Genomic DNA, 14,622 nt, shown 5'->3' with positions numbered 1-14,622 from the left:
AAAGGGCAAAATCCCCGTAGGTAAAATATTCATAATAATAATAATCATTACTAACGCCGCTTCCGCCGTTGTCGTCAGTGTTTGAGTAGGTAGGTATAATAACATTATATAGTAATTTTATTTAAGTGTTCATAAAAACCGGAGAAAAAAAACCAACAACGTCACGAAGGTGTCGAGGTTGGCAATAAAAAAATATATTCCTACGTTGTTGGGCACCAGAACACTGCATGAACGCTGGTGTGTGACCTAACCGGCAGCCAACAAATCCTGCGCCAACGGTCCAGACGACAATTAAAATATATCCCAGAGGCCGTTTCACTGATAACACCGCTTGTATTGATAATACTGTTTTTTTTTTTACGGCCAAACAATATAATAGAGATTATGCGTATGGCGTTTGTGTACAGCCAGCGGCTGGGAGGGGAGGTCATGTGGGGTGGTAATAATACCTACACGCTTAAGAAAAATATGTCCCATTGTGTTCGGTCTTTGCTTTGGACGTGCGAAAAAAAAAATCCCAGCAATAAATTAATAGTTAAACGACGGGCTTTAGAGTTGCACAAACGACTGCCGTGTCGAAATCGAATACCTACCGCGATAACGTTCGCGATGTCTGCGCTTGAAAATAGTAAAAAGGTCATATTATATACGCGGGCACGAGTTAACCAATTCCTAAGCAATATTAATTGCAAAAAACCCTCAAGTTCGTTGCTACGGAACGTCTTAAAACAACACTGAAGGATCCGAAAGTTATCAAAACTAATAGTTTTTCAAAAGACAGCTTCGATAATAACAGCTAACGTAGAGTCATGAATATGATAGGTTTAACAGCTGCTGCTGTGTTTTGTTGGAACTTGAAGCCAGATTTAAAGTGTATGAGCAAATAGTGCGTGAACGTAATTGGTTTAGTACAATCAGTAATTGATAATATTATTTAATAATTCGACTTAGACGTGTTAAACACTGTGTACAGAACGTCGGAGTGTTGTTTACAATATCCAGAAGTATAATAATAGACTCGCGGTGATTTATTAGTCGGGAAACAAAGGATTAAACGAGCGCCGGCAAAATTATGTTCTAGACGGTAATTATATCATTTATCTGGACTAAAAATAACACATCATCTGTCTAAGACGATCTTTGTATGGTTTTTTTTTTATAGTATTGTATTGTCGTAATATATTATTATAATGTCGATAATTAACAATGTATTATGTCGCCTTGTTAAAATAATAATAATTAATGTCGTTGCGCACCATCGAGAACGGTTTTTCATTTCCACAACCCATCGAGTGCCCCGTTCCATTATTATTATTATAAATACACTTGTCTATTCTCGTTTCTATAATAATATTATACATGTTAGTACTATAATCATTGTACGACGTCTAGCACTGATCGTTGCCACGCACGCTTTCTTTTAAGTACACAACAATATTATAATGTTGTTATAACTTTTTTGGTTTTTGTTTATGATAATGTTAATATTCCAAAACGCGTTCCGCGCCTATGATATTGTGTTTAAAGAGACCCCCAAAAAAATTCAGCCAAAGACCCTTCGGAAACCGCTGCGGTAGACAATGGATACCCTCTGTTGCCGCATCAATGCGATTTGCAATTTAAATCACCCTCGAAACCCTTTCGCCATCCGGTGGCAGTGAAAAACGATCCTGTTCGTATAGTATAAAATAAAAGAATCGTTTTCATTATGCCGACGTCCGACAAAAGATAGGGAAGCAAAAAAATAATAATATAATCAGCACTACGATCCGGCCAACTATGTCGTAACGTGTCTCGTCGGATTTTGAGTTATTATTATTCCTATGTATATAATATATACGATGTACGATTACCGAGAACAATTTTGCATTATTATTTGCCTATTATCCCCCCCCCCCTTCTACCCCATCCCCCAGACAAACCATGACGGTTGTGTGATGCATAGAACCCTCGTGGCAGAAATTATTATTATTATTCTATGTACATTATATTATATTATTATAATATTAGATCCGCAGTGTACACTTTATAACATGCAAAACGTCATAGCTATACCGCAGGACGTTGGACAATATATTTTTAAGGTGAACCGAGTGGAGGATAATCATTGCTCCGGTACCATATTATTATTATTATTATACAACCGATAACGCCGGTAAATTGTGCACGGCCGCATGTTTTATTATTCAAAATGGAAAAAATAAACAATAAAAAAATATTATAATTATAATATTGTGTTCCTCGGTCGTGTTCGCATTCGGTGCCCTGTGCAAATGGCACAAGCGAGGTTTGTGAAACCGTCCAGTATAGTATAGTGGGTATTGCCGATAATGTTTTAAAAGTTTTAGTGTTGTTGTATTAATGGCACAGTACCAAAATAAACGTGAAAACGCCGAGCAATTAAAAAACATGGATTTCCTGCTTTGACCGAATCTGATCGAGACAACATTATTTTATTGATTTGGAAATCTTCTAAACAACCGCTGCTGTGATATCGAATCGTTAATCATAGCGCGTTATTGCTCAACAAACGTTTAATCGGTTCAATTTGTTTATTCTTTAATAAAAATAAAAAAACTACAACGTAGTATAAACGTATATATGTGACGATAGACTATGAATTCGGTTCACGAGTGTTTTTTTTTTATCAACTATCACATTTTTTCTGTTTTTTTAACACTCCCGTAGCTAATTCGATTAATTCTACTAAGTCGATTTAGCTTTGTCAGGAATGCGAAGCGTTTTTTTTTCGACAACATAATTCACTACGTCACATACTACACATCATACCTAAGATTTGAAAACTAAATCCACACTGACGTCAAATAAATAATAATTATAGTTCACCATAAGCTGAGAAAGTTAATATTTGGGTAATTAACTTTATTTAGCTACTAAATTCGAACGAAGCTATACTAATCAAGTCACGGGTCACGTATTGTTTATAACAAACATACACACTTTCCAGCCAACAACCTTACATACATTATACATATTGATATGTGTCCCTGTCTCTGCCGAATACGACTTAACATTGACGTTATATTGTCAATTATTCTTATTATTCCAAGACGAATTTATTATGTTCTACTTATTAGTTTGTAACCTATTCGAAGAAGCGGCGATGTTCGTGTCTTGATCTCAACCAGAGACAATTACGGACACCGACAATAAAATAAACGATAAATTTTACCTCGCAGCACTGATGAACCTAGTTCTTCGAACGTATCAGGCTGATGTATTCTCGCTCGCGACACCCGTGAGCAGCAAACGACGGCAGAAATTCTATTTTCAAAAATAATAACCGTGACGTTTTGCTAGCAATCCCATGTGAGACAGTAAACGTGCGTTGTATGTACACTATTACACAAGTACACCCACCGGTTTACGACCGGGGATTATGTAGAATGTGATACAAGTGTATCCGACTCGAATAGCGTGTGTATAATATTAGTATTAAAATAATAATAATAATATTATTATCGTCGGATACAGATTAAGTACTATTAATGACACGTGAATGAACGATTTTATTATTACTATATTATTATTATTTTTTTTTTTTTAATGTCAGAACGTCATTGAACGTCAACCGCAAGAGAGACGGCTCTAATGTAGTTTATCGCAGCAGATCCGTGTAGTAAACCAGTGTATAGATTGTCACAGGTACACGATATCTTATTATGTAAATGCCCGCTTAGTTTACCTCTGACAAAATCATAAACTAATTACCATCGCTCCAGACGTGTAAGAACAGCTATAATTTAGTAGACGAATTAATATTAAAATTAAAATAAATGTTTGCCGTAACAGCTTTCTTAGTGGTCAAAAGAGTAAACAAATCGTACCGTCGCCGGCGGCACATAGTCAATATATTTTAAGCTCTTTCTATTATCCCCATTTCTCTCTCTTTCTCTATACTGAGATGAGATAACTCGCCGTCTTAGACAGATTGCAATATAGGACATTTCAAAACTGCTTTGGTAGTCTCAAAGTATAAAGCCGATACACATCAGGTCTTCTACCTACGTGTAAAACATTGGAACACGACAGTCATCGGTGATTGCCACACAGTGTGGTGTATGCCGCTTGGAGGTGGGGATGGCAGAATTCAGATATGTGATCTTATCGCGTTTAAACTAACTTATAATATTTTGTATTATACGGTTAATTTGAATATTCGATTTTTTGTTATGAAGCAATACCAATTTTTAAAACTGTATCTAATTAATTCCAACTAATTGATTTTTTTTTTGTCACGGCTATCGCTCGATAACTTTTTTCTTTTGTCTGATTAACTCGAGTATGGCACTTCTATCGAGTTGATATTGCATGAGTTTGGTACTCTAGAGAGTGTTAAGTTTAAAAAATCCACTTCTTTCCAACTGATTTCTGAAAAGAAAATCCAAAAAAAATTAGTTTAAAAACTAAATTGTACATGGTTTATCCAAACAATATAGATATGACCGGATTTTTTTTTTTAGTACAATGCATTTTATTTAAAAAGATTCGACTTACAAATATTAACGGTATTTAACGTTTTAGCTTCAATGCGATAACACATTGGTTTTATAATGATGCTTTTCAATTTTATTTTGCTAGGTAATTTGTAAATTATACTTCGCTTTAGAAATAGACAAATAACAACAATGTATGTATAACATTGTATACATTAATTATTTCATAGACTTTACTCAACACAGAATAATTTTTATTAAATAAATAACTGTTAACAAAAAAACTTTAAAAATGTACTTTTAATAACAAAAGTTAAAACTTTTGGTTCTTCTTTTGGGCGTTTACAAAAACCGGGTAAAAACGTTTATTGGTTTTGAATGATAATATTTAGTTTTAGCCTTATGGTTTTTAAAAATTTCCGCGTTTGCAGCTCCGGTTCGAATGATAAATATCCGATTGGTTTGTCTGGGTTTTCCGGCAACTCTGAAAGTTGTTGCCAATATTCAATGCGGGTTTTTTATAACTATCAGGAGACGACCGAGCGGATAAAAACCGGCTGCAACGTTGTCGCCTGCAGGTGCGAATCGGTCTGCCTTCCCTTCTCTCTTCAGAAAACTATAGATAGGTACAATATATAAAAAACGCTATATCGCCGTGTCCAATCGCCCATCGCTTGCCGGCACACAACAAGAAGTCTCTGCTCTTTAAAACCGCGATTGGCAGCCAACACCATTACCTACGCCCATTCTGCAGTGCTCGACGTGTGCCGTCAGCTATATTTTACCATCACCGGTTGTGCCGTAACATCGTACCCGGTACCTAAATAATAATATAATAATTATTCTCAAATACACTATCAATACAACCGTGTGCTTTGGTTGGTAATCCGTCCAAGTCTCTAGACGACAACAGCGCTTGCCGCCATCCGACTTGTAGCTCAGTGTGATAGCTGATAAGATAATGAGTGTTTAGAAAAAAAAAGTACTGCAATTAACCGCCGGTGGAAACGTACTACGTGTTTAAGATTATAGTACTATGTTAGATTGTTTACAAAACGTACGCCGAGTACACCGAAATATCATTATCACCGTTTTATATGGATTAGTTTTCAATTGAAAAATACTATTAAAGCTGTAAAAAAAACGAATTCCGCGTGTCATCCCGCAGATAATAATTATAATTTATAGTAATGTTGATTGCTAATACAAATGTACAATACAATAGTACAATTTTTTTTTGTTCCTACTTGACTCCTGAAACACAATTCAGTGTATGAAGGCGAATAAATGTAGTATATGTGAAACCCATTAAACATATTATTTGTTCCTTCCCCGGAGCTAAACGATAAGAGAGAAATAATTGCATTCGAATAAAAACCCTAATAGTTGCTTTCCAGAATGTCAATCGAACGCGAAAAGTCGGTTGGTTTTGTTTGATTTGTTCTTAAAATTTATTTATAAAAAAAATTTTTAATTTTCCTTTAAAATAAAAATTGATTTCTGGGTAGTATTTTTGTATACATCCTCTACCTTTTGCTTCTTAATAAATAGCATTTTTATCTTGATTTGAAACACTATCTATTTTCTACTTTTTATGCGCACTTACGATATCCAATTGTGGTTCAAGGTTCAGTTGTCCACGACACTTGTGTTATATATCATATAACTTAAGTAGGTATATATATAATCACCAAATTGTAATGATGTTGTACGTGCGTGCTAGTTTGAACGCGATCGATGGTGAAGACATAGAAACGTTTTCCCATGTCACCTAGAGCACCTAATCCGGAGTAAAAGCCAATAAAATGCAAAGACTATATTGTTGTTATTATTATATCTGTTTTTCGGTTTATAATATAATATGCATATAATACTTCAAAGAAAAGTTACATAGAAAAGTTTCTTTCTGGTAGTTTATTTTTAAACAGTATCTGCACATATGGACAGACAATAACACTGATATTTCAACATTAATATGAGTAATTAAACATGTTATGAACGGACAGGGTTCAACGATAAATTACTATAAATAATATTATAAATTATAATATTATATATTATATAATAAATATTGATGAGCTGTATGATTAATTCTATTTCTTTTTTGCGGATGTAAGCTCAAAACTAGTAGAATGTTGATTTACTAAAACTAGCTTTTTTTATGCTAGGAATTTGATTTATAACAATATTATTAAAAAATATATATTCATAAATACCTTAACGTTGGTTTCCAGCGAAATGATTTATGCCGGCCTTATAATCATTGGCTGTATAAAATTATATTTTAATACATTAGTAAACGCCGTGTATGGGTTCCGCGCTTCGAGACTGATCTATTTGACGTTTCTTAAGTATAACGATCTTCAACCGACCCGGTGTATTGGAAAGTATTATTACATGAAATCTCACAGCCTCTTAATATTATAATACTGTTTGATTAATGGGTTATTTTTTTTATACTATTCGCTGTGGGGTGGATGAAGTTGACGACCGTTTTAAAGTTATTTAATTACTAATTCACAATAATAGCCTGCAGCCTGCAGTCCCGTATATGGCCAAAGACCAAACAAAACCTTGCCGTACAACAACTGGTATTAAACAGTCATAATAATTTTTAACATTATTATTAATATTAATCGAGCACAAGACTGCTGATATATCTGTTAACAACATAACTACATTATTAGCACGTATTCAATCAAGAAGTTAACAAAACAAAAAAATGTACCTAATACCCAACTCAAATCGTTATATATCATAGCTTGAGCCTTGAGTAGATATTTTCAAAACCTTTACGGTTCAATTATTGCTCATCCCGTGGGGATAAACGCGTTCGGTTAGGTTATGTTACCAATTACATTTTATATCAATATATACTTAGATGACAATGGCCGACGAGTTATGCAAAACAATTGTATTATTCGCCACCATTGTCGAACACAAGCGACGATACCCGATTTCCACATGTAATGAGCACATATTATTGCGATTATTTCCAGATTTCAAACTAAATCCAATACCGACGGCGGCCGTTACACAACAATTACATTATTCGCGTGCCCCTCCGTGTATATAATGTCTTCCACATCATAAAACATACACAACGATATATAATTGCCTTAGAGCGCGCGATTAGCGGTTACCGATTGCCGGGTGCAAAAAAGAGGGGAAAAAAATGCGAATTAAACTACCGCTCTCGTATATTTATATACCTACATATATATATATATATATAGATAATTTGTTTAACCGAGTTTTTTAAGGCGTATTCTCGGCGTCGTGTGTGTAGGTTTTTTACATATGCAATTAACCGCCCGGCGCTGGACCGGCGGCGGTGGCGCCAGCGCGAATGTCAAAATAGTAGGTATTAAAATAATAATAATATTATTACACGGTATTAAACCGGCGCGTGTGTCCATCATAATAACCCATAATAATAATATACGGTTTCGTGCGACAACGAAAGCCATAGTCTTTTTCGTCCGTGTTATAGAGTATTGTACAATTGTTGACATTTAAAAATTACTTATTGTTTTTGTCGTCACCCCGTGGATAGGTATGTGCGCCGGATAATGCAAGCCTATCGCAGCAGCCGCAGCAGCAGCTGCCGACTGTATATATTATTATAATATTATATATATTTCGTTTTATAATATTAATAATAATAACCACTTGTGATTTTTGATAAGCTTAAGCTCTGTGTACGCATAAAATATACTACGGGGCGGATAATAAAACACGTGTACAAGTGTGTGTATGTGTATTAGCGAAAAAACAACAATCGGCCGATAACGAATGGACGCGAATGGTCGTGGGAGCGACGGGAACCGTTTTTTTTTTTTGGGTCGTGCACTTCCGTTTTTTAGTAATAATAATAATATTGTAGTCGTTATAGGGACGGGCCATCGATAGGAGGAGTAGGTAGGTACTAGTTTGCTACTTGTCGCTGGTCAATTGGAAAAAAAAACACGCTTTCTTGTTGTTTAAATACGGGTTTGCTTTTGTAGAGGTATACATAATATTATTTAGGATGTACTAAACGGGGGGATACGCGTTTTTGATAAACAGCTGCTGTGCAGTGTTATGTACAGTTGCCCGGAATCTAGATTTCCAAAGTAATAGCCATTTTGATTACCATCTGCCCGTGAAAGTCTTTTAATTGAATAATGTCCAAGGGTCGGACGGCCAGTGGCGCATTTGGTTTAATTAATATGAACATAGTCGGTCGGTAATTTTCCATTAATATGCGTCGGTTTTAATTAAAAAATGATAACTTTTCCACATGGCCGATATTAACCATATCTATTATGAAGTCTAGACGAGTTAACGTACATTTTTTTTTTTACTTGTGTGTATTTAAACTAGACTATACATTTAATATCATATTATAATAAACTCATGCCGCCTGGTCATGTACAAAAGTAATATTATCTAATATAATATTCATATTATCCCCTATGCCATTTCCCACGACGTTTTTTGTCAAACCTATTCAAATCTTTTCTCGTTAGCAAAATATTTAAGTACCTATTCATATTGTTTTTTGGGTCGTACAAACTTAACGTCAAAACGTTAAATTTTGTTTTGGACGATTTTTCATATTGTCCGATTGTTGTATTTGTTTTTTGTGTTTCAGGAGTTTATTTTGTTCTGTTATAATATTATATTTACATTGTGCGCTTAACGGTACTCGTATAGCTACGTAAAAAGAAAAATATTATTTTCAATTTTGTAAATAAATTTCATTAGATTTCATTTACAGTAATGAGTAGTACTACATAATAATTAGGTACTATTAAATTATGGGCCGCTTCAGCATATTATTATTTTTTACCCTCAAAATTCAGCTGTTATAATAATGTATTCTATCGGTACACCGCAATCATTGCGGTCTGTGTTATTATGTGTATAATTACTTAATTTGGAATTAATGATCGTTCAAATTTCTGTTGTCGTCGATGTACAGCGTCACTACACGAATATTTATCAGAACTATATCTATAAACAAAAATGTTACTACTTACTTATTGGTTACAACACTGACCCCTCGTGGGATGTACTCCAATAGTAGGTTAGGTTAGGTATAGATGGTAAAATGGTGATAATTAAAGCCTATATATTGAATTACTATAAACCTGTCGGTGGCATTCATTAGTTAACTGTTAAATGATATAATAATATCAACCAGACGATCATGTTCGTTGTGACCGTAAAATAAAGTAATTATGAAGTCAGCGATACGACAGCTACATAATTATTATAATATTGTCTCTTCTGCGAATCAATAATTTGTACATTTTTTTTCGAAACAGATTAATACAGACCACACATCATTACTTGATAAAGTCATGATGAATAAGAAAGCTTTTAACAGTTGATATTATTCGTTGAACATTTGAAACACAAGAGTATGTCTAAGAGTCTCCGAGACTAACAATTTGAACTTTTAACATAGCTCTCTAACCGTCAAATAAAACGTAATTATTATAATTTTATTAGTTTTAAATCAATATAAATTTTTTATTTTGCATAGCAACTTATCCAAACAATTTTTACAGGACAAGCCGAATAGACTAGAACAAATTTAAGCAAACATTGGCGCAGGCAGTAATGGATATCTCAACAATTGTTGAATGTTAAATTTAAAAAAAAAATCACCTTGTCCGCTTTTCATATTTCACTCGATTAAATATGACTTATCTCGGATAGACAGCGACCCGGTATGTGTCATGTGTATTATATGCATGCCATTTGTACCAAAGTACATTTAGACTTAAGTTTATATACTTTTTAAGATTTTCGAAGCGTTACACTAAAATGTCATTCACTACTTTAATACCGAAGCCATTAGGAACCAAACTTTTGTCAGGCCAGTAGACCAGATAATATTTCTTAAGTTTTTTTTTTAATTCTCAGTGATGCACTTTTGCTATTATCACTGGTTTGTGTCATGTATAAGTGAATGTTTTTTATTAAATGTAGTTTTTGATTTTATCTGAGGGAGAAAAACGTCGAACGTCGTGATTTAGGGCGGTAAAAACTCAAATTCGGGCAGTCTTCTTAGAAGACTCTTCTATGGTGCGATTCGGTCGGACCGAACGCGGTACCTAGTTACATGGATTTTGGTAATGTCTTGAATTTAGGCAAGTATAAATCACACGATATTCCGGCCCGCGGTAGTTGTGCAATCGTAATAGCAGTAGGTATTATTATTATTATTATTATTATTAGTCGCAGCAATAGTAGTAATGATAATAATATAATCGAATATTGCCGGCAAATAGGTATATAATATAGTAAAAAAACGGTAGTCTTGCACCGTCGGCTCACGAAAACTCCATTATTACCATGGTCGGTTGTTATTACAGTAAGTTGTAGTCGTTGTTGTTGTGGTGGTTATTATTAGCCATTAGCCGGTTGTGCTGTGCTACGTGTACACGATTATGATTATTATATGCACAGGCCGCGGTGGCGTTTGATTGTTCACGATTTATTAGTGCCCGTCCGTCGTTGTTCGCGGCATTAATAATTGAAAATCATTAAGACCCCGTAATAGGTTATTATTATTATAAACACATGTTTCGGTATTCTTATTATTATTAAAATATCTCTGCCCTCTGCGCCCTCTCTGGCTGTCTTTCTCTTTCTCCCAGGCGCGCACTTAACACACACACACACACACACTGGTCAGTCTCGGCCGTCGTCTGGTTGACAGACTCGTTTTCATCGATACGCTATTAATCCTAGCCCCGATCATTATCTCTCTCCTATACACTATATACCCGTTCTTCCCATGATAATAATAATATAATATACAACCCATCGCGACAGCCCGTTATGATGTTCCGTTCCACGAGGAAAAAACTATTTATTAAATATATCCTAGATATGTATATATGTATATATACATACCAAAAATTGTGATAATAGGCCCCGAGATTTGGTACACCTCTTAAGACGTGTGCGCGGTATTCGCTGGTCATCGGCCGCCGCCATATTATGATTATTATTGTTATTATCTCGACGACAAGCTTTCGTTTATGTACCGTCTATGTAATAATATGTGCATGTATAGGTATAAAATTATAGGTAATGGATCTATCAAGAGGACCGCGCGTACAGTTAAAAAGAAACCAGTTGCGGGTCTATTTATCGTCGCTTCAGATCTGTTTTCCAGGCGCATAAATACTCTCTCTCTCTCTCTCTCTCTCTCTCTCTCTCTCTCTCAGTGCACAGATAATGGTTATTAATTAAGTTTATGTACGGTTATGAGCAAGGGATATCATGGCGTTGTTTAGGGCACGAGGTTGGAGACGCGACTATAAACCGTGCGGATGTGGGACGCGCACGGTCGTTTAGCTATTAGCCGGTGTATTGACCTATGCTGACAACAATTATTATTAGTTATTACTTTAGACAAAGAAATCATAGGTCAACAAAATTTAAAACGTACGAGAAAGTGAACAAAAAATATCGTAAAACAAAATACCAATTAAAACAACATTGCGTGACATCTGTCTGGTGTTTGTTTTGATATTATGCAAATGTTTAACGTTTTTAACAATTATTACAATACATTGTATTTATTATCAGTGTTTATTCGGCATACCATAATTGTTAACGTCGATACATTAACTAATGGACCGCGTTTATAACCAGCCTGTCATAAAATGTATATATTTGTATTTGACGTGTTCAGGCAACATCCAATAACACGCACAAAAAACAACTGCAAAACCGTTCAGTTCTTGATAATTTCATCATTAAATGAGATAAAAATCTGTTAAAACTAAAGTAATGTATTAATAAAACGAAAATCACTTTATGTACTATTCAGATAAAAAGCGTAGTAAAAAATTGGAAGGTCTTATACTAATAGTCAATAGACGGTATTCGGGTGGTGCAGCCACGGCTATCTACATCTGTACTGTAAAATCGATGGTATAATATAACAAACTTTTTGCTATCTTACTACTTCAATAATCGTCTCGGTCGTACGGTAGGTATACCATGTCCGACTGGCTTTCAAAACAGTGTATAACACAACCAGTGAGAAAATCAAGAGATCCAACTTGAAGATGTACGATGACATGTTGGATTTCGCCGGTTTTTTTATTTTTATTATTTTATTCCCGGGCTACCCAATTCAAACGCGGTATTAATATAGGTGATATATATCAATAAAAAAGCGTACAATAATAATTGTCGCGTGCAATGTTTGGTCGACACGGATGTGTATTTTCCGGGTCGACCCGGTTTGTAGTTATTTCCAACAAAAACGTTATGCAAACACGAAACAATGTGATAAAACAAAAAACGTTATTCTACCAACAACGTCGGACACCCGACGTGCGCGCAACGGACAGTGACTAATTAACGAAAAATCGTTGTTTGACAGGCGATTTCCCAAATAGTATTATGTTATATTAGCACAATCTTGTCGGCCGCACGTAAACGGTAAACCGGAGGCGCTATCCGCAAGGAGCGACCGTGTCATCATTATCTTTGTAGTCGATCTGTGCCGCGCGAATAAGCAAACAACAACTGCCACCGTTGGACCGCGTGAGTTATATCTCCCTGTCGGATCTCGGCACCGATATGTTTTGCATAAGTACGTCGGTGAATTTCGGATGGATTAAATATTATTAATATACTAATAGAGTTTTTTTTCTTTGTGATAATAGTATGTAGCGGTTGCCGTTATACTATAATAATAAAAACGAAAAGAAATGTATAGTATTATTGAAAAAAAAATTGTATAAATAATAGCCTAAAAAAACTATTCAGGCCCGCTAAACGTTGGCGCCTCTGTCAAAACGACGCTTGATAGACAGCCAAATGTGTGTTTAGGCACCGGCGGTGGTTGTGGTGGTGGTGGTGGTGGAGGAGTAAAAGAATTACTCGCTGTGTGTGTGTGTGTGTGTGTAATCCTATGTAAGACCGCAGCGAGTGTATATAAGAATTTATAATAATATATATTATAAGAATGCACGCGCGTGGGATGGAGATCCGATACCGAATTCCCAATCGAATATAAACATGTTCGAAAAGCCGACGGATTCAATTTATTCAAATCGTTTAACCGCGCACAATACCGGCTGATTTATCGACTTAGGCCTAGGACATGCGGTCCTAGTTAGGAGATAACCTACCGTAACCCCCCCCCCCCCCCGAAATGTGCAAATCAGCAACAGCTGGCGAGTATGTTGTACATGAATAATGCGGGCATTAGTAATATAAACATATTATACGATACTTATTATTCGCCAAGATGCTATAATAGGTACGTTATTATAATTATCTGAATTAATGTAGTATAATACTATTATAATATTGTCGAATGAATTGGTCTCTCGTTTTCTACACAATGGCGCTTTTGTATGTTATTATATTTCCATATTAAATATAATGTTAGACCATAACTCATCGCGGCGACATATTAAAATAACATATTATTCGTAGTTGTTCTTTCACATTAAAATATGCACGTTAAATATTGTTATTTCGCTGTTGTCGTTTTTTTTTTCAATATTATTTATATTTTGCATAGTAAACGGATGTTGTTATCTCCCGGTTTAGCGTTCGCCCGATGTCCGATCCATCATACCGCCAGTGTTCGTCTCGCATCATCAATGATATATGTTTTGCCTAAGCAAAACGCCGGTCAATTCGCCAGACCCGTATTTCTTACTTGTTATTGTTTACTTGGTTCTTATCTCTTATTTTACATTACTCGTACACCAATAATTAAGACAGCAATACGGACTGCGCCCTCGTTTAATTCATGAATTAAGAAGCGACAATTGTTATTATTCGAATTTTGTTTTAAAAACTATATGCTTGTCGCGCCAAAAAAGAAATTACACGATAATATATTAATGGTTATTTCTTTCGAGATTAAAGTAATAGTAATGTTGTACAATACACACGTGTCACGTCTTACTCGCTCAGTGACAATGCCAGTAAACCGTCCCCGTACGGTTATCAAACCCATGCATGTATATTGTGTACCAAATTTTAATGTACTGATTTGTTTGTTGTCTGTTTTAGGTTAACAAAAATAATCCAGAGTGCTTTCGTTCTATTAATGGTGAGTAACTATCGCACAATTGTTAATTAATAAAAAATTTTAAAAATGCTTGTCAAAAACGGTCAATTCATAACA

The 14,622-nt window shown here is 35.0% G+C and overlaps 1 protein-coding gene across 1 annotated transcript in view; it reads left to right on the top strand.

Annotated features, from left to right (window-relative positions):
- The window catches only part of LOC126844677 (uncharacterized), a 38,930-nt gene that overhangs the window by 9,078 nt on the left and 15,230 nt on the right, over positions 1–14,622 (top strand). The window contains exon 2 of the mRNA XM_050583042.1: positions 14,508–14,547. Coding sequence (XP_050438999.1) covers positions 14,508–14,547 — 40 coding nt within the window. The remainder of the gene's footprint in view (positions 1–14,507; positions 14,548–14,622) is intronic.

This window comes from Adelges cooleyi, unplaced genomic scaffold (assembly GCF_023614345.1).
Source record: "Adelges cooleyi isolate 19-005CV unplaced genomic scaffold, UGA_ACOO_1.1 ACOO_flye_CR_arks_rails_tigmint_CR_PRNA_651, whole genome shotgun sequence".
In the NCBI taxonomy this organism is placed as follows: domain Eukaryota; kingdom Metazoa; phylum Arthropoda; class Insecta; order Hemiptera; family Adelgidae; genus Adelges; species Adelges cooleyi.
This window is presented reverse-complemented; position numbering and strand designations above follow the sequence as displayed.